General features: G+C 38.9%; 2 protein-coding genes and 1 pseudogene across 2 annotated transcripts in view; 1 reads left to right on the top strand and 2 right to left on the bottom strand.

Moving 5' to 3' along the window:
- Positions 1-10,069, bottom strand: part of LOC145463314 (fibrillin-1-like) — a 75,563-nt gene extending 65,494 nt beyond the window's left edge. Inside the window, exons 1-6 of the mRNA XM_081447066.1 lie at positions 8,840-10,069; positions 8,259-8,341; positions 2,896-3,000; positions 2,308-2,403; positions 1,579-1,674; positions 1,094-1,240 (exon numbers count right to left, since the gene is read on the bottom strand). Of these exons, the coding sequence (XP_081303192.1) occupies positions 1,094-1,240; positions 1,579-1,674; positions 2,308-2,403; positions 2,896-3,000; positions 8,259-8,341; positions 8,840-8,970 (658 nt within the window). The 5' untranslated portion in view covers positions 8,971-10,069. The remainder of the gene's footprint in view (positions 1-1,093; positions 1,241-1,578; positions 1,675-2,307; positions 2,404-2,895; positions 3,001-8,258; positions 8,342-8,839) is intronic.
- Positions 10,070-12,710: 2,641 nt separating this feature from the next.
- LOC145463246 (DDB1- and CUL4-associated factor 12-like) lies at positions 12,711-22,583 on the top strand. Its single transcript, XM_081446986.1, has 8 exons — positions 12,711-13,394; positions 14,861-15,067; positions 15,791-15,848; positions 16,545-16,717; positions 17,471-17,533; positions 18,247-18,406; positions 19,142-19,290; positions 19,996-22,583. The coding sequence occupies exons 1-8, from the start codon at positions 13,197-13,199 to the stop codon at positions 20,161-20,163; spliced, it is 1,176 nt and encodes a 391-aa protein (XP_081303112.1). The 5' UTR covers positions 12,711-13,196; the 3' UTR covers positions 20,164-22,583.
- A 711-nt stretch (positions 22,584-23,294) lies between these two features.
- LOC145484794 (uncharacterized) lies at positions 23,295-25,032 on the bottom strand (annotated as a pseudogene).
- Between the last annotated feature and the right edge of the window lie 869 nt (positions 25,033-25,901).

Below are 25,901 nucleotides of genomic sequence, written 5' to 3'. Positions count from 1 at the left end.
ATTAGGGTATTAGGGTATTAGGGTATTAGGGTATTAGGGCATCAGGGTATTAGGGTATTAGGGTATTAGGGTATTAGGGTATTAGGGTATTAGGGTATCAGGGTATTAGGGCATCAGGGTATTAGGGTATTAGGGTATTCGGGTATTAGGGTATAAGGGTATTAGGGTATCAGCCTTTAGGGTATAATGGTAATAGGGTTCTAGGGTGTAAGGGTATAAGGGTATAAAGGTATTAGGGTATTAGGGTATTAGGGTATTAGGGAATTAGGTTATTACGGTGTTAGGGTATAAGGGTATTAGGGGATTTTGGTAATAGAATATTTGGGTATTAGGGTATTAGAGTACACAGGTATTAGGGTATTAGGGTATTAGGGTATTAGGTATTAGGTATTAGGGTATTAGGGTATTAGGGTATTGGGATATTGGGTTAGGGTTAGGGTTAGGTTAGGGTTACCCTTACCCTTGTCCAATACTGTCAGACAGTTACGACCCGTAAGGACTGAGATGTCATGAGTTAATCATAATACCAATCATTACAGAAATTTACAAAAAAAAAAAGACAAAATTGTCCCTCAACTCAGGACAATTTTGGAATCACGAAAAGAAAGTTCTGTTGTTATAAATATGATTTTTTTTTCTCAAAATTGAACTGACATATCCCCTTCTCATTAATAATAGTGTATTAGCTGATAAGAGAGTAAGGCCTCGTCCACACTACGCTGGAGGAGTTTGAAAACGCAGCTTCATTTCTACGGTTCGGCCTACCGTCCACACTAATCCGTCACGAAAACGGAGCTTTTCGAAAACGCTCCTCAAACCGGCGGCATTTGAAAACGCCGGCTTTTCGTTTTCGTGTGGACGAAAAACAATTTGAAAACGAATGTTTTCGAAAACGTTGACCTCACGATAATCACGTGATTTCCCTGCCTGAGTTTCTTTTGAAACACAAATCCAAAACGACCGGTGATTGTCGCGTTTTTACATTCCTCCAGCGTAATGTGGACGGAAAACATTTGATCCGTTTTCGAAGTGAAACCAGCGTTTTCAATTTCCTACAGCACAGTGTGGACAGAGCCTAAGTGAGTTGACTTACTAGGTTTGGCAGGACAACGCTCGCATGGATTCCCCCAAGCTTGTCCAATAGTTGCACAGCACGTGAGCCTCGTGCAGACCACACCCTGTAACTGGTTATGACACATTCGATTCCTTACTTTGGTGTAACATGGACCAACTCTGTAATCTTCAACAGAAACAAATCTAACGTTAGTACAGACTGTGAGAGACTTGCGGGTTAATGGCTTTTGTTCTGGTTTTAAACCTGGTCTGGGTCATCGTGTTGTGTTTTACCACGTGGAATTTTCACGAGTAACGCTTGCAAAATGGAAGAATCGCAGCCCCTCTAAACATCGCTCTGACGATTTTCGCGACAAATTTACCTTACGTTTTCAAATTCTTTTCGCTGAGGTCTTGTCGCAAAACAGATGCTTCGCGGTCTGCAGTTACATGTTATCGATAAAGCTTCGTGCTAAACCTAAGTGGAACACTTCCAAAATTACGACAACGCACACAATTTTTTACCTTGCTGACAGCGGTCTCCGGTGAACCCATAAAGACATGCGCACTTGTCTGGTCCAACACAGCGACCACCGTTGAGACACTGCTCCTGGCAAATGGCTTTAGAAATAAAGAGAAATCTTAAGAAACATAACTTTTCTACTGCTCAGTTCAAGGATATGAAACGCTTTTACTATAACATCGCTTTTACTATAATAGAAAGGAAGTTCTGTGACGAACTAGAATCCCATCCAGACTAGCAGAAACATTTTTTCTTTGTCGATACATGACGGAGTAGCCTTTGTAAATCCATCCCCGCCCTCCCCTCCAAACGTCTACCCATTTCATTTTTTTTTGGGGGGGGGGGGGGAGGGAGGGAGGTGCGGATGTACCCAGGTTACGATACGAAAACTGGGATATACTCTAGTCGGACGGTCACTTTCAAGCAGAGAGGTCATACACAATATCGCTGCCTTTTGGACTTATCATTTACCATGCATGAAGAAACAGCTTCACAACCACAATTTCCCAGTTTATCGTCATAGTAAATGGTTTGAGCCCAGGAGCATCAGTAGTTCGTAAGTCATTTTCACTTGACTCTGAAGAAGACTTCCGCTCAGGTTGTCGAAACATCAGTCACCAACAACAGCTCTTTTCAGATCTACCCTCACCCGGACGATCACGCTATACGAACTCAAACTGGTTTATCATCAACATCAGAAGAATGCACATCGACATCAATAATCAACTTACGTGACTCGCAAAACTTTCCAGTGAATCCATTCTTACAGGTGCAGTTATCTTTGTTGCAAGTTCCACCATTGAAGCACAACACGCTACATTGATCCCCTGAAGACAAAGACTTGTATTAAACATAAAAACTAAAAAAAAAATCACAAACGCACTTGCTAAAAGCGTAATTACGACATAGTACTACATGGGCTGTGACTGCTGAAAAAGCAAAAAGGACTCGATTTTTGTTTTCTTTGTTATTTTATCTTAGTACAAGTAGGCTATTTTCACGATAGCTGACTTTGTAGTTTTACAATAAATACGTCCTTCAAGTGATTTCTACGGAAGCAAATAACTTAAATCGGGCAACTAAACCATTATCTTTGTATCCTGATAAACCTTTCCCCGGGCAATATATTTGTTCAGAGTTCTAGAACAGTATAAAACGATTAAATATGAGTCGTTTTGACTTTTCTGTAAACAAAACAATTGCCAAAGTCGACTGGCTTTTGAGGCGACCCCAAAACTTGTCCCTTTTTAGACCGCCTGACTATTTTGCATCATGGCAGCTATGGTGAAGATATCGTTTTCTCTGTTGGTTTCACATACCTTGCGCCTGAACCCCGCTGCATGACGGACTATACGCGCCATTCGGACATCGACAGACGCCAGGTCTGAAACACTCTCCGGTCCCGCAGCCATAGCGGCACATAGCTGAAGAAAACAAACACAGGATAAATAGCATCGCACTTTCAAAAGATTATAAAGAAACTCTTATTGAAGCCTTCGACAGGAAAAGTCGTTAAAACGCCTTCTTGTTGCCAACAAAATTACAGTACCCGTAGTGCATCATCCAACCAAGTTGCAATACCTTCATTTCGAACTAATCTTAGGAGATTTTGCCCCAGCATTATTGGAACTTTCTTTTGGAATAATACTCCGCAATCCATTAGAGACAACCATCTAAAAAAATGTTTAGAAAAGCACTTTTACGCTGGTACCTTACTCAATACTAATGAAAACATTATCTCTTTATAACTTTCTGAGCAATTTTGTCATTTTTCCTCTTCTTTTTCTTTTTCTTTTTATTAATAATCTCAAGTTATACATAACTTTAAGGGGCACGAAATTAGTTTATCTAGATGTGCCCCTCTCCTCTCCTTCCAATATACAATGTAATTCAATTTAAGTGATGTAATTTCTGGGTTTTTTTTTTTTTTTTGCGTTTTTTTCTTCCTTAGAAAGCACTATCGGTTACCATTTACTTTCTTTACGTTATATTCACATATCAATATATTAGCTAGGAATTGGAGGAATAAAATAAAATAAAATAAAAAAACTTAGACTTGAAAACGGAGCTTTAGTTCTACCGTCCACATTAATCCGTCACGGAAACGGAGCTTTTCGAAAACGCTCTTCAAACTGGTGGAATTTGAAAACGCCGGCTTTGCGTTTGGACGGAAAACATTTTGAAAACGGAGCTTTTGGAAGATAATGGCATCGCCATAATAATGTGATTTTCCTGCTCGAGTTTTCCTCAAACACAAATCTAAAATGACCGGGCATTGTTGCGGTTCCAAACTCCTCCGGCGGAGTGGGTTTGGGAAACATTTCATGCGGTTTCAGAGTGAAACCTCCGTTTTCAATTCCTGCGGCGTAATGTAGACGGGGCCTGATTCCCAACTTTATTACGACTAAATGCGCGCCCTTCTCTCGCGCTTTGGACTTTTCATGGCGTATCGCCTCCGTGGCATGTCGGATTCAGGCAAAAATAAGCAGCATAAAACCGCGCTTACGGCACAAAATGCCTTCTTTGTCAGTAACAATGAAACCCAAAAAACTGCGAGGAAAAACAGAAAAACTGTAATATGATACTATGGTCTTTCACAGGCTTCGTCAGACTGTCCGCTCGTAGCATGGATTGTATTCAGCTGTCTTCGTTTACATGCACGTGTTTATAGATTTTGTTTCAGTTCACCACAGTGTATCGTAAGCTCGATTACCAGCCGCTGTTCGGGATAAGAGCCCGCGCTCCTCCCCCGAACTCTTCTCTGGAAGGAACGTAGACCGGACTCGAGAAAGCGGCGGAAATCGAGCACAAGTGTATCGACACATTTCTGAAATATGATTTCAAGAGGCTTGATTAATTAAAAGTGTAATTGTATTCAGTTACGAAAGACACGCCTTCTAATGATCTTTAAAAATATCTGGGCAACGGACGAGAGGAACTTCCGTTTCTAAACTTAAGTATGTCATTGGAAAATGAGAAGTCAAAATCATTATGGCTCTTCATTCAAGAGATGGACTTCTCTATCAAGCTGAAAATTTAATGGCGAGTTTCTGCGGAAAGCGACTTTGCATACAAACATTTGCGATAAATTTTTCACACCTGAACTTATTTCTAGTTGTAGTAATCAAAGAAAGTGACTTTACAAACCGTTTATGTTATCTGCCATCAAAATGCCATTATTTATATGGAAAAGTTCTCAGTTTTTTCTGTGAAATTTTTCTGATTGAGGTACAGTCAAGCCTGTATTAAGCGGACCCCATATTAAGCGGACACCCAGCAGTGCAAGTGCCATTTTTCTTCCCACATTCACTGTAAAAAAATACCTGTATTCAACGGACACCTCTATTAAGCGGACGCGGGCACCTTAAACTTGACTTTTATGGTCATTTCTATTGTTAGAAACCTGTATCAAAGAGACACGGCAAAAAGAATGCATGTTTTTTTTGTCCACGTTTTAGTAGATCGGTCATTTAAGTTTGCCAACAAACTGAGCTGTCACAGAAAGGCAATATTTTGTTATTCGGTTTTATTTTTACAAAACTTTTGTTCTTGTTTGACTTTGTAAACCTTCACATGATTCGATCAGTATAGATACTGTTTCTGTATACTTAAATCGTTTTACTTCGTATACTTGTCATTGTTTATGGAAATAAGGTATTTCAGAGTTCTCGACCGTTCACGAGAATGCTATTTGACCCCTTCAAGGTCTTTTAATACTGAGGACTACTAATATGACTCTTTTAAGACGAATTCTGAGAGAACCTGTTTTCAACGGACACCCAGTGTTAAGCGGACACTAGCACGGGTCCCGAGGATGTCCGCCTAATACAAGTTTGACTGTATATAACATCAATTGTTTGTATTTATTCAGTGGCCTAAAGAGGATATTCTATTGCAGTGTTTATCGACGTGAGAGCTAGGGAAGTTGCATTGTTGGAGAAGAATAAAGATACGTGCTTTTTGAAAAGTGGTCAGGAATTTAAAGACAAGTTTTTACTGTACTTGAGTTCATCTTTGATATCACCACTGGTAATGGCACTTTTTGGCAATTTTACCCTACGTTTCTATTACGAATCATTTTTACAAGAATATGGAGGCTGGAATTGGTGACATCTTAAGAATATGTTAAGAAAATACACAAGGATGAGATTTTGTTGAGAACATTTTTTTTGCGTGTTGAAAGAAAATAGAATGCACTTAAATCGTATACATGCATATTTTAAAGAAAAAAAAAATGAACTTTATTTTTATTTTTTTAAGGCAAAACGGCCAAGTGTCTGCTAGCTTACGGGCTGTAAGGTACAGCGATAAAGCACGTGAGTAATATAACACTATACAGCCACCAGACAGTTACGTTGTAATTGATAGTTCAATTCCTGGTCACATCCGTTTTATACTGAAATACATGTACTCAACTTTGTAATCTAAGAATGTACACAAGAATATTTTCAGCCTAAAAATTTGGCAGAAAATTAAGAATATCCAGCCTGGGCAGAAAAATATACATTCTTATCAAAAAAAGTTTACCGCGTAGGCTTATAAGAAACCTTATTTGCTGATCTAGAGGTAAATAAAAGCCGCAGCTGTATACGTGATAATGGCCACGTCCAACAAAAAGTTGAATCAGTTCCCACAACTTGCAACGATTTCTTACATGCTGAAGAAGAGGAAAACGTGACAAGTCCGTGCACCTCGTCTAGGCGCATTCCAAATTTCATGCGCTTTTCATTTTTCGCTTTTAATTTTACAACTAGTAACAACTAATAAGGCAACTTCAATGCTACACGTTAGTTCTACTTTATAACATGCGTGAAAGCAACTTGCAAAACACATTTTGCGACAAGCTTTGCAATGAAAATTAATTCTCCATACTTTGTAACTGTTCTTATCTTTAGTAAGTGGATAGTAGTAGTATATCATTATCATCTCTCAACAAGAATAACTAAGCAATGATTTTACTTTAATCCTTAATGTGGTATATCTAAAAATATGAGCATGGATTTCCCAAACGATAACGATTTATAGAACCGTTTCGTTTCGAACTCAGCAAAGCCACAAGATGCAGGAAAACTCTACAAGCTGAAACGACTTACAAAAATAAGCAAAACGCTCTCAGTTTTAAGCTAAGTGATTATCTTTTTACACGCAAATCCTTTATCGCATCAGGAGAGATAAAACAAGGCAGATATAACTGGACGACCTCTTGAATTCCTAGATGACTTTTGATTTTAACAACAAAAAAGTTTGAAAACGTGATTCCAACCAACGGGTCTCTTAAAGAATATAAGGTCTTAGAAACAGAATTCTACCTAGAGACACGAGAAAGGTCACGTTCGATTGAAATATTTCACACTTCAGTGGAAAAAAGCTGTCGTACGTTAAAATTTGTGCCAGACCGAAAACTTGGAAATCCTCCATGGTATGACAATTATGAGAATTGTTGACAGTTATAAAATAACTCTTATTTATGATGTTGAGAAGATGTCGGACTTGACGTTCAATAACAAATTTTTACAATATGACAGTTTCGGAATTAAATAATATTAAATAAAACACAAAGAGTGAAACCCGAAGTGAAAGAAGATCAGGAAGTGATTACGAGTTATCAACGTTCATTTTCTAAGCCTTGAAATTATTAAAACAAAATCTGAATAAAAGAATGAAAATTGCTTCCATATGGAATCATATTTTTGGTAACTGTTTGATTTTCAATAGAATTACAACAGACTTTCCTCCCAAGTGAAAGCTTTTAAGTTAGCCCTTTCGGCGTTTTGGCGCAATTCATCCTTAATTAAGATGACGACGGAGGGAAGTGTTTCAGTCTCATAGCACCCATACCACTCCATCCCCTAAAGTCGTTCTTTCGAACTGCAGACGTTACTCCGAACCGAATAAAGATCCTAAATTACATGAAATGCTATTAATCTTTACTCCCTTAGCTCCATAAAAATATCACTGGAAAACTAGCTTTCAAGAGTTGATTCCACGACAGACTAAGGTATTGTAAACTCAATCATTGCTCGTCAATTCCCCCTACAGGACCGCCCCCCCCCCCCCTCCAACAAAAAACCCCCTTCAAAATCGGAAAGTAATTGAAAGAGGTTTTTCCCCTCCCCTACTCCGCTCCACGCCCTTTGCCCTTGTTCGACTTTACCGGAAGGCTGATCTGTTATTAAATTTAAACCTTGAAGCGAAAACTGAGTATATGTTTCCCAGGTAGGTCCACTATCATGTTTCTTCTGAAGAAAAAACTTCGAGATGTCGGGAGTTCGTAAATAATAATTAATTAAGGTAAATTTGAGTGCTGAAATAACGCGCAAAGGAGCACTACTGTTATCGCGGTTTTTACGGAATTCAAATTAAATTAAATTACAAGGTGTCGGAGAGTCATTTTCCAAGACAGGAAAAGAACACTAGAAATCTGCTTTGGGTTAAACCACATGAAGGAAAAGCTGGCCTGGTACGTACACAAGCTGAGAAAATCGCACGGAGAAATGTTTAGCAAAGGAAATGTCAACAAACTCCGATTTTTACACTACAGATGTAACCACTAGGAGAGGAAAAGGACTTAAACTGAAAAAGGTATCATCACTCTTATTTGAAAGTGAAGAGAAATAAGTCTAATTTGCCTAAGAAAATTCTCTCAAACAATTAACACAATGAAAGCTGTAAAAATACTTACGGACGATACAGAGTCCCACAGAAGGTCTTTGTTGCCAACCCGGGCAGCAATAAGGATTAATTCGTCCGCCACACACATTTGGCCTAATGAAATCATCAAAACATCACATTATATCAGTGATATAGAGCCATATAAAGATTCTATAAAGGGAGGAAATCAATCGGCAGTTGGTGAACTCAATTAACGAGATTACACATGGGAACAAAATCTGTCATTGTACACGCTGCATGAATCGAGCTTTGATAAAGAAAAATTTACAACCGAGTAAAGAAGATCGACAATGGAGGCAATATTGACCTGGATGCGTTTCGAACAAAGCAAGCAGCTAGATGAAAACTACATTGGAGAGAAGTCATACAGTAAGGTTTAATACTTTGCAAAACTTATGTCTGTAACACTAGCCATTGTTTTGTTCAGCAAAATTTCGGTCGACCACATTATTAAACAGTTCACAGCACTGCTCAAACGAAGGTTGTATTATTAACGCGCAAAAATATCTTCAATCCAATAAAATACTTAAGCTAAAAAAGCGAAATCGGCAGTTGGGAGTATGTTGTACAGAAAGACAAAGCTCGACTTACCCAGTGAGTATTTGTTTTCTTGGGACACCTTCAATTGTCTCGCCTTGGCCCTGGCTAACATTGAACTTCTGTCCCAATGAATCGCTCCATAACATCACACAAAGCAAGGCGATTAAACTACTCGATGCCATTTGGAGCCCTTTTGTGGTCTTAAACAACAATCAAGCACTTTACGTGATGCACTCGAGCAGAAAACTCTGCCGTGTGTACGAAACGCCAAGGCAATTAACCGCGTCTGTTGCCTGAAGCGCGTTGTCCAAACGCTTTCTACGTGTAACCACTGTCGCAAAAAAGAACTTGAACTCAAAGCCTCAGTGATCTACTTGCTCTCAACTCAGTTCAAGTATATCTCAAGGCGTGGATTGTAAACGCTCCAAGCTATGTTGATTTTACATAGTTCCACTGAACCCGGCTCAAATTGACAGGAAACGCGAATGCCTGACAAGAAATCGGATACATGCGAGGTGACTTGTGGTCAAATTCGATACCTACACTCATTGTGTTTGTTATTCACTTTTACAGAAAGCATCTAATCGGACATGCGTCTTTCGTTTGACACTAAGCGCTTCAAATTTTAAGTTGATGGGACATTATTGTCTGTTTTCAATTTTTTTAACTCAAAAATTGGCCACCGACTGGTGTGACAACGGTCTTCTCATGTCTCCTCGGCGGATGCTAAAACAACGAGGGTAATAAAATGTTCAAAAATATAACTTTTTTTCTTTTCTCTTTTTTTTCTGCACAGATCGCGAAAGAACAATCCACTCAGGAATTTTTTTTTTCGTGATTTCTGTTTAGAAGGTTAATACAGTGAGAAGGTATTGTAAAGGGCCCGAAAAGGCGATATACATACTATGCAAAGAAAAAACTCTACCCACTACCAAAGGAAATGTTGTCCCATTTTCCTTTGTTTTTTCCGACCGAAATCCCGGTACCTCCCTTCCAATATGTCGTGTTTACAACTCAACTTTAGAGAAAAGTTTATCTTAACCCCACTCCTCTCCCGGCTTTGCCACTCGTGCATTTGCCAGGCCAACGAAACTGGAGTCAGAACCGCCCGTTTCCCCTACTCTGCTCTCTCGCTTTCGATTCCTTCCCTTTTCTCTCCTGTTCCCGTCCCCTGTAAATTACGAGACTCAAAGCACATCCTAGTCATTTAGCCGCACAATTCTTAGGCGGTTAAAAGTCAGTCTAGAGAAAGTTTATTTTGACAAGTTTTTTTTTTTTTTTTTTTTTGACCAGTTAAAAAAAAAATAGGAACATCCATCTTCTGAGCCTGAACTGGAGAGTAGGAGGTAGCCTATAACTGAATATAAGGGGAGGCTCCACCCAACATGGGTACCTCAGTCAGGCTGTAGTTATATAAACGGGTAGGGCCTTCATAAGTTTATTTTGCTATTTAAAAGACTCTTTCAAAACATCTCAAACTGGAAAGGACCCACATGTAACAGCTTATTCACCTAAGTATTTTTCTGGGTTATAGAACACAAGCCAGTAGAAAGAGAATTAAGTGTGCCTACAGTGTGTGGTACCATTTTCTATGGAAAGTGTGTAAAAGGCCTATAACTTTTTTTGTCAAAAAAGAAACATGAAAAAAGTTAGGAAAGGTGGACCTGCAGTGGTTTTATCAACATTGTTACTAGGAAGCCAGGGCAACCAGTTTTCACAGGCAGGGGGAGCATTTTGAACTGATATTCTTTATAAGAAAAACTTTCCTCTAGATGGTCAAGCCGGCAAGTGAGCAAAAATAATCCTTTCAGCCAGTCAATTTGCCTGGTACCCAGCCATTAATGAAACTCCTGTACCTCCCAGTGAAGCCTCCTTGTAGTCATGGTTTCAACTGGAAGGTTATCAGTTTTCAGTCTTTTGCAGTTTGCAAGTGTTCTACTTGAGTTAATTATAATGGTATATTTTAAGGCGCTAGAAAGCCAGGCAGTATTGCTCTTCTAGCAACTTCAAATGATTATTAAATTGTTAATATTATTAATTATTAATATTAATTATAATTAGTAAATTATCTCATGTTATATAAGTGCCATGTAGCTTTCTCACTTTGTCTCATGATTTCTTATTTCATCATGCACAAGACAGGCTCTGTATTAGCACAGAATTCTCATCGTAACATCTATTCTTTACACCACTTTCAAATCGAGCCTAACGTATATACACAACAAACTCAAGTAATTTGAAAGCCTTATTAGGGGTTTTTCCAACCCATCACCCCCTAGGGATTATAGACAAAAGTGATTAGGGGTTTTTGGGATACGGGATATGGGACCTGGGATCAATATTAAGATCGCATAAAACAAGATATCCTGTAGGAAAATCATTTTTGCAACTTGAATTTAAGGGATATATATAGGATATGTGGGATATTCAGACCCCTCTAATGGGGTCTTAGTTTTGACATATCCAAACAGATCAGCAACTAACCTTCAACATCACTACTCACATAATTTTACAACTACATCCAGTATTAACCCGTCATTATAAAAAGGTGAAACGTAGCACTTTTGGCAGGGATTGAAAAGTTACTATGACGATAATGCAGAGTTACTGACTACAATAAATGGCCTAATTTTGAAATTTTCTCCACAAAAACCCAGAATTTAAACATCTACATGTTAAGTCGTTGATTCATGCTGATTCGTGGCTAGCACTCTTCCAGATAATTCCATGAAAATAGAACCTGACAATTAGCTATAATTTTCCACTTTTTGGCAGGAATTGTCAAGAATTGCTGTCATTTCTGTACAAAAAGAAACCCATTATTATGGTGACCATACATTAATATTAAAATACCTTTAAAAATGTCCCGTGAAGCCCCATGGCTGCCCCAAGGAATTCCTCATTTTGACCTCTGTTTCAATCATTTGTACACTTAAGGGATGTTTTTTGTATTAGCTGTGAACAGGAGATTCGTTTTTCTCACTTCTGGAATGATTTTAAAAGGAATTGAGGAAAAGAAAACATTGCCATCATTTGCCGTAAATGTCAACTCTCCGCTTAGAGAAATCCCACCATTTTTTTTAGTGCCTATGAAGTAAAAAATAATTGCTGATTATTTGAAAGGCTTTTCAGAGTAAAGAAGAATGGCGTTTCCCTTTTTTTAATATCTTTTGTCGTTCTAGAGATATGTACGTTTTTGTATTATGCAAATGAGGAAAGTGATGACATCATAGGTGGTCCTATTTGAACAGTAAAACAATGAATCAAGAATATCTCTAGAAATATTGGAGCAGTGTTCTTCAAACTTGGCACCACAAATGTGCATCGCAAAAGAAGCAGAATGACACCTTCTGTGTTGTTGCCATGGCAACCCTTTTGGCTCCGGTCTCTTTCTGTGAAAAACCAAATACGCCAATTTGCAACCTTTCGAAAAGGGACAGAGGGTCTTGCTCGGAGCACACATGATTCCCATATTGTCTTAACTCTCCCCATTAGATTGTTGGGAGTGGATGATCCTTGTTTCAGATAAAATCTGGTAATGTTAGTTTTAATTAAAACAGGACCAGCGGCATAACTGTTGTCATGGCGATGACATGATGGGTGTCATTTTGTTTCTTTTGTGATATACATTTCTGGTGCCAAGTTTAAAGAACACTGCTTTAATATTTCTAGAGATATTCTTGATTGAGTATTGAACTGTTTTAGTGGAACCACCTATGACGTCATCACTTATAATACAAAAACGGGAATATCTCTAAAACAAAAAAAGATATTCCAAAAAGGAAAACGCCATTCTTCTTTACTTTGAAAAGCCTTTTAAATCAGCAGCAATTATTTCTTACTTCATAGGCACTTTAAACGATATCGAGAGGGAGACTGGAAAGAGCCAATCAGCGAGTAGACGCCTTGCGCATGTTTTTCAAACGAAGACTGCGAGACGAGCTGCGATGATTGTTTCTAAAAGAGCTTTTTAGTTTTGTTTTACTTTGGATTTACGTTTCGGTCATTAAGAGGGATTTTTCTCTATTTCTTGGTCTTTCTTTTCTTTTCAGGACTGTTTTGTCCGATCGGTGATTCGATTTTCTGGCGTTGACGCACTGACGTGTTTTTTTGCTTTGTACATCACGTTCGTTGTTCAACTTCAATCAGCTTCAATTCTGTACGTGATCCAGGAATATTCTGGCATTTATAAGCTGGATTTATAAGTTGCGTGATTGTGGTTCCCATCGAGGTACCACTGACGATCATTATGTTCCCGGCCTTTGTCTTGTCTTCTTGGGTCTACCTTCTTTGGTGATCGATTGTGGACCCTTCGTCAGCGAAGTCGACATTTAATTGTTTCCGTCTATTATTATTATTCTGGTTATGTCAGTGGAGGGCTTACTAAAAACGATCGCTTCGATCTAGGATGTCCTTATTCAAACATGTGCGAACTCGCCAAGTTAGCAAAACATTCCTTAATGAATCGTTTGTGACGGATCTCACATCACGACACATACCTGCCTTGTTGAAAGAAAGAGAACTTTCATTGGGAAGGACAGATAAAGTTTTTGCATCACAGTGGCTAGACGACAAGAAAGTAGTTTGTGGTACAAAATCAAATGAGGTGAGACGTCCAAATTCTCCTTTCTCAGATTACTAGAGGAGATGTAGTCGTGTTGACTTTGTACTGAATGTAATTTACGTGCACTGTGCACAATGAATGTTGTCATCGATCAAGAATTCTTTTCTTGTACGAAATTTTTGTACTGTAAACATTGACGACATGACATGATGCAATATACCAGCCGAAGCTGGGCTATACAATCAGGCCTCATGTGTTAACATGGCTACTTGCAATCTCTTCTTGTCAAACACCTAAACACAAATGCAAAGTGTATCTGCCTTTGGAATGTTTGATGACAACAAGTAGAGAGAACCCTTGTTGCTGAACTTAGCAATTCAAACTGGTGGATAATGTTATCCATTGAATAGATCACTGTCCAGTGAATAAATGTTGAGGAAACAAATTGTGCTATCCACTGGTTAGTGATTCATCTAGTGCATAGCTAGAAAGTACGCAAAGGGAACAAAACTGCAAGCGAGTGTGAAAAATAAGGAGAAGGGGGACAGGGTGAGACAAGGGAAGGGAAGGAAAAAAGATTCCTTTTCTCCCCACCACTTCCCTCTTCTCGCTCACTCCCTCCCCACTTCTCGCCATTTTTTGCTCACCCCAGGCAAGCGTATTCACTCACTTGTTCGATATCTTCGCCTGGAAAAGAAAATGTCATCTACACAGGCTAGTGAATAGCATAATTTGTGTTGTTAACACTTATACAGTGGATAGTATTATTCATTTTTTTAACAACTTGGGCCTGGTCTATTGGAGGATAATCCTTTAGACTGAAAAAAAAAATATCCAAAACGTGAACATTGGGCAGAGAAGCAAAATTGTCAAAATCAAAATTTTGGTATGAAATTGAACACATTTGAGTGCAGTGTATTTGTCTGCAGACAACTTGGCTCAAGAATATGCAGATTCCCAAAGTGAAGCAAGAAAACCACTTTGAGCTTTCAAGAACAGAGATGTTTGAGGGCAAATTTTAGTTGGTAGACTCTACAAGTACCCAGTACTGCCCACTTTAAAATGTGGATGTCCTTCTACAAGTACTTTACATTTTCAGTACAAGTTCCTGGGGGTCGGGTACCTGGCAAATTGACCGGCTGTGAGAATAATTTTGCCCACCTGGTTTGACCATCTAAAGGAAAGTTTTTCTTGTATCAGAAGTTTAGTTCAAATAGTTTTGCCTACCTGTGAAAACCAGTTGCTGTCCTGCTGAAAACGTTAATGAAATCCTTGAATTCCCTGTTGTCTCTAGTTAGGAGAATATTGAATACACTTTATTTTGGGGAACTGGCTTCAGTGTCACTAACTCCTGAATAAAATTGTGCTTTTCAAACGTTCCCACACTTTATTTTATCCTGCCAGTCTTGCAACAGATTACGTGGTGTATGTCCTCTTGAAAGCAAATACTTTCAGCATACATTCTGGTTAATTCATTAATACTAAACATTGGTCAATTCTCTTAATAGCTTCTTGTGCTGGACATGTTATCAGACAGGAGTTTCTCCATTCCTGTTTTGGAGGGAAGCCCTAACAGTGAGATTCCTGAATCCAACTGTGGAATACACAGTATAAAAATAAGTCCTGCAAGAACATTATTAGCTACAAGTGGTCAAAACCCAAATCATTTGGCAGTGTACAGATTACCAACATTTGATCCAATGTGTGTAGGGGAGGTATGTCCTGTATATTATCATTAAATTGATTATTATATTACCTATATATAATTTGATCCACCTTTTGCATTGATCTTCACACTGGGTCCCATAACAACCTTGTCACTTTGTGGATGAATTGTCTCAACAAAAGGCAATTTCACCCATAACATCACAGACCTGCCAAGCATACTCAGTCCTAACAGGGTTACAGCCCTTAATGGCAGCCCTGGTACATGTAGCTCCACTGATCCATTTTACAAAGCTAAAAACTAACTTAAAGCTAAGAGCCTCAGTTCCTTTATTGTAAGATCAAGAAGATCTAAGACCTTTAGTTTAAAAGGCTTCTATGCTACAATATATCATCCCCAGATCTATTTCTATGTTGTACTTTCCATGTGCAGCTGTATAGAATATATTTTTTTTATTTTTGACCAGCAATTATGCAAATTTATTGGAACAAAAGAAAGTGATAACATGAAAAAAGAGTTCAACTCCCACGGGACTGCTTTTGGACACCAACATGGCAGCTGTTTCTTTGTCTTAAGACACCAAAATGGCTGCCATAACATGTAAAAACACTCTGTGCCATGACATTAGGCATTGTCAGTTTAGCCTATATTGGCCTTTTTTTAGTTATGTGATCTGAGGGAGCCAGATGTACATGTAGTCAAGTCTTGAATACCCTGTTAGTAGTAAGTTATGAAAGTTTATAAGCTAAATCATTCTTTTTGCTATCTTCAGGGACATACTGACTGGATATTTTCTGTGGAGTGGATTGATGATTTTCACTTAGCAACAGGTAGAAATAAAGAGCGACTAGAACTAAAATATAATTAGAGCACCAATAAAGTTAGATTATTTTGTTGTCATTATTTACATGCAAGCGTATTTCTGTCTTACTGACTTCCTCTTCTTTGCCAAGTTACAGTTGAAAGAACATTGAAGTAATATTTAAACCTCGAAAAACTAGAAATACTGTTACAGCCAGTACTATATCCAGGTGAGGTACCCAGGCCCCCAGATTTGGTGAATTTTTTTGAGGCCAAAATTGCAGACTGAGAAGGTTTTCCATTCACATGTTTTTTTTTTTTTAAACTTAGACACCAGCTTTTTTACTCTGAGTCCCAATGTTGTACCCAGGTTTTTTTTACCATGCCATAGAAAATACAGCCAATCAGAGCACAAGCAAGCCATTGTATATTCAATGGTATTACATCCTACCTTTCCATCATGTGCCATGTGTTTGTCACATTTCATTGATTGCATTGGTCACTGTATTAATTTTTCCATGGCATAGTATAAAATAGTTATGCACTCTCTCACATGGTAATCCATGGAATACCTTGCTTGTCACTTGTATTTTCCTGGCACACCTGCATAAAGGCTTGTGTGTATATAGATAACTTGTGGGATATTCCAGTGTATCTACCACTTGAAAACGTTGCATAACTACTATGTATTTGCTACTGGTATTAACAATGCCCCTCTCATGCAGGATCAAGAGATGGTAGCATTGCATTATGGTGTGTTCAAGATTCAGCCAGCCTTTCAGGAGATAACCAGTTTAAACTTCGTGTCAAATCCCCTGCCAACAAACTCTGCAGTGCTCTACCTCAGGCCTATGGCAAAGACAAGATGAGAGACCTTGTCTATGAGAGAAACTCACAGGTAATATGACGTGAATTTGTTCAGTTTCTTTTCAGTTGCAGCTGGATCTAGATTACTTGTTTTTTATGATCTATGTATTGAATGATCTGATTTGTGAGTGTTGTGATCTTGAAATCCAGTGGTTCTCAGGGACAGGGGGGGGGGGGGGGGTCGCTCCCTTATATGGTCTATATCTAGGTGCATGTATGTCTGGTAAATGGAAGCCAAGAGGCCATTTCTGAGTTACCTTTCGTCTCTGTGTCAAAATGAGTCTTTGTGCAAAACCATTCAGATGAAAATGAGTTTCACCAACCGGTTCATTTTCTTGCAAAAACTTTGCAGAGTATCTCCAAGGTTTAAGCCCTTTGTCCCATCCACTTTCGTGGTATTGTTCCCAGTTGTCCTGGGCTCCCAACTGCTGCTATGCTTATCAACAAGCCTGCCTCCAGTCAGCTGAGATTCTTGTTTTCAATTCATTATAATGCAAATAGCTTTTGTTTCTCAGGATTCAGATCTGGAAAATATATACTATAATATTCAAGAATCAAAAGTTTTCGCTGTTGTCTCTCCACAAGCAACTAAAACCTGGAGAGATACTCTATAAACTAAGACAAAATAATATGGGTCGTCAACCAGGCTCAGCAAGGCTTGATACATGTATTGTCCTCATTCTACATGTATGGACCGAGATGAAGTTGAGGTTCATGAATTTGTTCTCTTTAGTATTTTATCCTTGTTTAATCAACAATGGTTGTACATGTATTTTGTTGTCAGACTCTAGTTGCTTTATCTGCACGTGGATATGTACAGCTCTGGGACATGAATACATGCCAAGTGGTAAGACCTTTATAACATAGCAAAACAATAACTAATTTGATTTACGTAGGTTGTCACAAAAAGTGACCTCCTACATTATCTTTATCTTAAGGTGTGAAAGTGTTAACAATTATCGTTACAAAATTTGCTCCTGAGAATAAGGTGTTTGTTATACATTACAGCATGCAAAGGAAATCCTGCCCAGTTTCTCAGGACTAGTACATTTTTTAGTCTGGCTAGTGGATTCTGACCTTCACTTGCTTGATGGGCAAGTGGCATTTCTTTGGAAAATGTTTTGGAAATTTTTTTAGGAAATTCAAATTGTGGACACTGTAGTTTATGTACATATACAGTGTACTGTCAGTAAGGGATGAAATTTTGAGGGGCTTGTGAAAATTTCTTCTAGGGTGGTGCATCATAGTTACAGCTTGCACAGTATACAAGGATAAGGGTGTATCTTGGGACAAAACAAAAACCAAAAACTAAATTTATACTTCCGTGACCAATAGAATCTAGTTTCTGTGGTCTTGCTTGTGATTGTTTTACCGTTATAACATGGTAACAATTCCAGACATGCTTAAGGTGTTCATGGTGACTGAGAATTCAATCCGTTTTCCATTCCAGCTTTCAGAAATGACTTCTGATTGTCAATTTGATGTATTATAAAGAGAGAACTAGGTGTGGTTTATACCTATAATGGGATCTGAAGGCTTTTTTTTTCTTGCCTGTTTTAGAAAAGTGCATTCTCACTGAAATATCCCGTGGAAACAGTATGTCTGGCACTGGAAAAAGACAACAAACTGTTTGCCGTTGGCTCACAGTCACATGTGTCTTTTTACGAACCAAGGTGTGGCACAGCTGTAGGATATATTGGGTCACGTGACCCAGGAGCAGGTGAGTAGGGGAAAGGAGGGTGTCAGAGGGACAGAAGTACCCCTTTGATGCCACATGTCTGAAAACAAACAGTTCGCTGTTTTTTTAAGGCCGAAGAAAAATTTTCTTTCTTTTATTCATGTGAGATATCACACGAATGTCTGATGGGGCCGTTTTTCACTTGAGTGTCGAAAAGTAATTGGTTTTGAATTGTTACGCTATGAGTAGGCCACGATTGACGTAAAAAACTCGCGCCACTTTCTCATCCAATCAGAAGTAAAACCAAACCCATTACAAGTGGCCTTTACGCGTTTTCCCGCGCTTAACGCTTCCATTTACTATGAGTTTTGATTGGTTCACTGTCTTGTCTGTGTCCTTTGTGATTGGCTAGAGTGATTACTTTGGTTTTGGTTTTACAAGGATCAATTAATAGCCGTAGTATTGTGAAACTTTGTTTAAATTGTTTTCTTCAAATGTATGTGGTTCTTCACTCTTTGCAGCCATCCCAAAAGCGTCGTTTTGAATATATCACATCAAAGTACCAGACACGATACGACAAACAGCTGAACGTTACTTTTCTCGCCAAAATGAAACTAGCTCACAGGCATGCGCGCTTGTACTATTGGTAATTCTCGTACCCATATCTTCTCACTCTTCGGAAAAATCTGGGTACAACATTAGGTATTGGTAAATCTCTTACTCGTTGTAGAATCTCTTCGTTCCTAATCATTTAGTTTTGTTGTATTCTCTTCTTAGGTGTGCGTTCTTTGAGTTTCCGGGATCTTCTCTTGACTGTTGGTACAGGTTTTGGGTCTTTGTTCTTCTTTGATATGAGAGCTTATCAGTTCTTGGGACGAGCGGACAACGATGCAATGATTTGCTTCAAGTCAGGAAAAGGCTGGCTGGTAAGAGGAAAATCGTTTTTGTTGATTGGTGAAAACTAACTGAATAGCCAGTGAAGGAAACTCTGTTAATCAAACGACGAAACGTTTTGAACGTACATGTAGGTTGATCAATTATGCTTCAGACATATGAACTAACAGGCAGGCGGACAGATGGGCATGCCGACAGACAGACATAAGACAAATAGACAAGCAGGCAGGCAGGCAGGCAGACAGACAGACACACAGACAAGCAAGCAAATAGTCAGAAGAACAGATGGCAGTAACGCTCTCTGACTGACTGACTGACTGACTGACTGACTGACTGACTGACTGACTGGCGGACAGACAGGCCTGCTGAGCGACTGACTGACTTACAGACTGACTGACTGACTGACTGACTAACGGACGAACGGACGGACGGACAGACTGACTGATGGATAGTCAGACGAACAGTCAGACTGTCACTTCACATTGTAACAACCTATAGTCGATACTCCGTCTTGACGGACATCCTTGGGACTACAGGCTTAATTCTAAACGAGTGCACTGTTTAACGTCAAACTTGTTAACTTTATCTTTTACCCATTTTTTTTTTATGATTTTGATAGAAAGATTTGTAAAATTTCAGTTATTAATTACTGTTGTGATGCGCTTTTGAATATTTTATAGAAAAGGCGCAATACAAATAATAAATGTTATTGTTAAATGTTATTGTTTATGTTTTAGCGTGACGACCCGCAGGATGCATATGACTACATGTTTGAGCACACTCTGGTCTGCCGTAGCAATGCTATTTACACCCATTGTTATGATCCTACTGGAACCAAACTCTTCGCGGCCGGGGGACCACTTTCCCTTGTCTACTACGGTAACTATGCCGCCCTCTGGGAATAACACGGAACCATTGAATTCCTGAAATTGCTAATCCTGCCGCCTCGGTAACAGAATTTTCATCCTACCAGCGTGCACTATGAACTGGGAACAAATGCGTCTTGACTGGAGCCCATCGCACAGAGAAATGCGTCCCTGTTAGACAGAGTGTGAATTTACAATTTACACTAAAATCCGATGGCAGCTTACCATTGCTGTTCAAATTATCTTAATGACCAGTTCCTCCGTAGATGAATTATTGGCAGGAATGGTTGAAACCTCAAGAAATAAGGTTTTAATTATTACACACACCTTAGTCTTATGGGGATTTTTCTCTGAGTACTACATATAGCAGATGAAAGGAACTTGGGTGAAGCTCAGACTCGAAGAAGTGACAACCGTTGAATAAATTTTTACAGAATTTCTAGACTACAAACAGCCTATTTCCATATTTTTAGTCTTCTTGATATCTTTTCACGTTGCTATTAACCACAGGTGGCCCTGACATGAGATTAGAAGTTGACTGAAAGATAAACTTACCTGTATATCCGATCTGAAACCAAGAAAGCTTCGGACACTGTTCGCATTTTTCGAGAATTTCCGAATGTTCCCGGCCAGTCAGGAACCCTTCGTAAGACCCCCTGTGAATTTATTGTCAATCTCCAAAGGTTAATAAATTCTGAGCAAAGAAATTATCCTAGCAGCTTAAGAAAAATACTGTTATCCTAGTAAATACAGTCTAAACTGTACGATGCTTGCTAGTTGGACTCCTTTCTGGCTCGCATAAGGATAAATTATTGAAATCAATGGCAAATGGAAAACGCCGGTGAATCGAATCATTGATGGGAAATTTCTTTCATTTTGACAAGTTTGTAAAACTGATGTTTGATGAAATGGCAAGCACGCCAACGATAATACCAATGTCCTGGGAAAAAAACTCTTTGAAGGAGTTATGTCTTTAGAAGGAGTTATGTCTTTAGTTATGTCACGACTGGGCTCCCAATACTGCTTGTCACGCAATCTTCCCTATCTTTGGAGGAGTGCGTAACGGGCCATAATGTCACGATGGGATAAGTCAATTTATTTTCCGATGGGTAGTACCTTAATATTAAAGGGAAATAATAGTTTGCTTAAATAGTAAAATGTCATAAAGTTAACCATGGTTAATGGTCAAATAGGGGAAGATTGGTACAGATCAAAGAAAAAAGATTTGAAAATTGGAATTGGAAAAATTAAGGCGAAATTCATCGTCTTCCATTAAAGCTTCTTTAAATCATCTCTGCTAACATCAACATGTCGGCTGGGAAACGAAATAAATATTACAAATCATCAATTAGATAGGTTATTGAAAAGAAATAAATTACAGTAATATTTTTACTTTGGGAAAATATTTAGTTGTTACCGTTTGAAACAAACGGGAAGTAACCTGAATTGTGAGTTCACGGGAAGAGAGGATATGATTTCCTAATATAGATGAATATCATTAATAGACTGTCAAACAGTCATTATATCTGTTGAGAGGAATTGCTTACGAGAGAACGGTGGCTTCACAGCCTCTCGAGGGCGTCGATGTCTTTTACTGCACCAATACTAACAGTCATAAAAGCCTCTTCAGTCCCGGAAGCCTCTCTATCATGATGAGCTGTGATTGGTCCATTCGAATTTTTGCGTATGTCATGATCAGGGCCCCTGGTCAAGAGTTTTTTGACTGACAGGTAGTCATAAAATGACGTCATCACATCACGTGTCAGTTATACTTACTGCACTTTATTATTTTTGTTTATTTCGTTTTTTTTTGTTTTTTTTTGCCTATTCTTTATCCTAACAGGACAGTAGAAGCGTGCTGTAATTAATAGACTGATTAGATACCGGTGTATATATTACAAGTTGATAACTTCTTATGTACATGACTGTTGTATATAAATAAATTACATCAGAAATATTGAATTCTTAAGTATACATGTGCGGTTGATAGTGAAGACCCTCGAACCATGTAACACGTAACAATTATTCTTTGAAATCGAGGTAAATATTCTGCCGCCATTCACCGAGATTGAAAAGAGTAATTGCTTTGGTATGTACTCACGAAGTGATCTCAACAATAAACGAAAAGGAAACGATTAAAAGTCGATATAATTGACCTCTCAATTCATGCGTGAAAAACGTGCAAGCGGCACGAAGCATGCGTGAAACTATTTACAGAATCTCGACCTTCGATGAAAAGCTCGTCACAATTTCGCAACTTGTGCACCGTGCAAATCAGCAATCTTAATCGAAAGTCTGCTTGCAAAACAGTTTCACTGTTAAATCAAAGTTTTCATTTTCATTTGAAATGAAAATTGAAAGAGCATTTGGCGAAGGAGCAACCTGAAATTATACTGTGTGCGCAGGAATTTGGTGAAAATTGAATGTTTTTCAGGGGCGTTGCTAGGATTTTCAAAGGGGTGGGGGGGGGGGGGGGGGTTCACACTGTGTCAAAGTGAGGGTACTCACCAGATTGTCGTGCCGTTTTTGCCAACTGTTTTGGGTAGTTTGCTTAAAGAAAGGCTTACAAAAGGGGGGTCACGGGCACCTAGAACCCCCTTGGTACGCCCCTGTTTTCTAGTTTGCACAAAGACATTCTCCTGAATACTTGTGGAGGTGCTTCGTTGAATAGCACCTTATCCCCTGCCGATGAACCCTGCTATATTCATTTCTGCCAATGCCGGGTGAAGAGCGAGTTTGCTAGGTTGATGAAATCTGTGATTGCCAAGGACATGTCCTGAAACTGTTCGAAAGTCGAACGTCGATAAGTCTTTACTGTCTTTTGAAAACTTTCAAGTCAAATCTCATAGCCTTCCTTGTATTTTCTGGTACAGCATCGTCTTGTATTCTCAGGATTTCCGACTCAGAAACACTGACAAAACGCGAGTTTACGCCTGCCATTTTGTTTTTGTTTGGATCACGCATTATTCACTCGGTAGGGAGTGAATAATAACCTGGATCATTGGATAATCCAATTCAAGAGTTTTCACTAGCCTAGCCATCATGGTATATGAGCTGTTATACCATGCGTTACAAATATGTTAAGCGCTCGCGTATTTTTATGGGGCGATTTAATTTTTGTTTTATTTTAATTTTCTGTATTTTGGGAGCGTTTTCAAAAAAAGCAATTATTGGCTCTTCATCTCATATCCAACGCGCGCTCGTGGAATAATTGTTCGTTGGCCAGATAGCGAACCAATCAGATTGCTTGACAAACCAAGATCTCTGAGTGTGTATATGCTTATATGTATATGCAAATTGGCGCGAGAACAAATAAATCGACGAAGCTCTGATGGCCCCAATTTTCTCGCGACCAGACTTTGCTCGTTCCCACGGTACTCTGCTGATCGCAGACTTTCACCACACTCATACGATCACCAGCTACAAATAATTAAACTAAAATTTCAATTAACTTTCAGACCTTGTTATTTACAAGAGTGATCAACTCGAGGCTTCCATTTGCAGCCATCCCCTACGTACCCAAGTTTGATTTCCACTCCCATTTCCTTGTATCTACAAGTATATCTTTTTCTGCGTCACTCACATGATCAGATTCCCGAAAAGGTCTCGTCGTCAGCTAAGGCTGCCTGCGAACGTCTTCACCGAGCTGAGTTTCCATTAACTGCAGTGTCTCATTTTCCAAGTTGTCGCAATTCACCTCGGCTAAATCTGCTTTCTCCGTGTTCGACTACATCTCCAGCTTCTTTTGGTCCAAATATATCCCTTTCAAGCTTCTCGGCTTGTCCAATAGTTTTCCTCGACAACAACTGAATGAAAGCTACGCGGAAATATCTTATTCTAACAGCGTAAATCAGTAGATTAAACAACGAGTTCAGTACGGGCAATAAAGAAAGAAGATTAAAGATGATATGTTTTACATTAATAGGGATGCTAGCTGTCTTCCAAAACCGATATAATAATGACAGCACTGATAATCACCGAGAAATGGCACAGGAAAATTGTGAGCAGTACAATAATTGTGCAGCAAAAAGCTTTCTTATTCTTGAGTAACTTCTCCTTCACTTCTACAGAAACTTGTTTAGCAATAATTTGTTTTTCGTTGCGGCGGACCTCCCTGTATACAGAAACGTTAAAATAAAAGACTAACGCAAGAAAGATAAACTGCATAAAAAGAACTGCAACTTTTGCCACATATTGTATGTTCGCTGGCCAGAAGTCTTCCATCGGAGGGATGATCGCGACAGCCCACGCCAGACCAGAGGCTACGATGATACGAACTTCAGTAACAAGGTTTTCGTATGCGAAAGGGTGTTTTATAGCGAGATAACGTTCCGCACTCAATACAACGAAATGATTAAGCGACGCTATGATACACTTTGTGTTAATAGCCACGGTTATCTTGTGTATCCCCCTGCACATGCCAGCCTCACCTTTGAGCATAAAGCTATGGCGAACGATTTGCAAAGGTTGAAAAACAAGTCCAACAATGAGGTCAGTTGTAGCTAAACAGGCGAGTGATACGTTAGATTTGGTGCGAAGTTGACGTTTGGTTTTCACTGCCACCATCACCAAGATGTTCAGCAAAATGACGAAAGGACAGCTTACAGCGTTGACGGCGATTCTGAAGATGAATACAGCGCGAAGCTCGGAAGGAAGTGTCTTAGGAAACGGAATACCGAAATATGAGACCGGACCACAACTGGCTGATGTGATGTTGATTGTGGTGTAAATCATGCTTTCTGGATCAACGCAACTGTGTTTTTTTTTTCCTTTCGCTTGCTCCGCGAACAAGAAGCCTTTCGTGTGGACAAATTGACAGCTTATCTGCTCGTGTTTCAATTAAATACAATTTATGATTATCACGTATGTATGTATTATTTTATCGACATCCATCAATTTAACAAAGAATATTCCGCGGTAAACGGCGGAACAGTTTTTTGATGTTTTCCGTTAATGTTTTTCACTATCAACTAAAATTAACATTTGTACAAGTGCAATAGGGTGTTGTATTATATTCGATTAAAAAAGAGGTAATTTTTTTTAATACCCAGCTGAAACCCAGTAATTGAAAAAAGATGTTTTCCACGAGTAAATCCAATGTTAAGAGCTTGAGCCCAACGGAAATTTAGAGTAAATGCACGTGACCTGGTAACAGTATCCAGTATTCGTCTTATCCTCTCGAACGAGAGTTAGCTATTAACCACAGTTGAATGCTAAAGGTCTCAGTTTTTGATCATAAAAGTTAATTTGGTCGTTTTAGCTTTCTTTCCGTGAAGAAAATTTGGCGGTAAGCGGCGGCCAAGTTTAGTGCGTCTCACGTTAATGGGTTTGTGATAAATTAATCGACTAAAATAAACAAATTTAAATAAAAGGAAACAAGCCGTACTTCACGTGAGCCGAATCGAATTCGAATTTAGGTGAAGCCAAATAATTTTTGACCGGCTGAATTTCAGACGCCGATGTTAATTCAATCGAAGTTACTTCACTAGGACATAAGTGCGCAGTTAATTTAAGTCATGGTTGAAACGTACTGAAATCGCTAAAACATGGCCGACATCAATCAAAGCTTTTTGCCCGCGAAAATTACGCGAAAAGTCGGAAAACAAGAGGAGAATGATGCAAACTGCACTCATCTATTTAACTACAAGGAGAAGACAACTTGACATGAACATAAGTTCAACATACAGTTTCAGCTGCACATATCGACTTCTCCTCTGTCATAGAAAGCCCGCTAAGCCGCCATTTTTATGTGCTAACACATAGTACATTTAAAATAC

The sequence above is a fragment of the Orbicella franksi genome, chromosome 1 (genome assembly GCF_964199315.1).
Source record: "Orbicella franksi chromosome 1, jaOrbFran1.1, whole genome shotgun sequence".
Taxonomy (NCBI): Eukaryota; Metazoa; Cnidaria; class Anthozoa; order Scleractinia; family Merulinidae; genus Orbicella; species Orbicella franksi.
The sequence above is the reverse complement of the archived record's forward strand: the minus strand, read 5'-3'. Positions and strand labels throughout refer to the sequence as shown.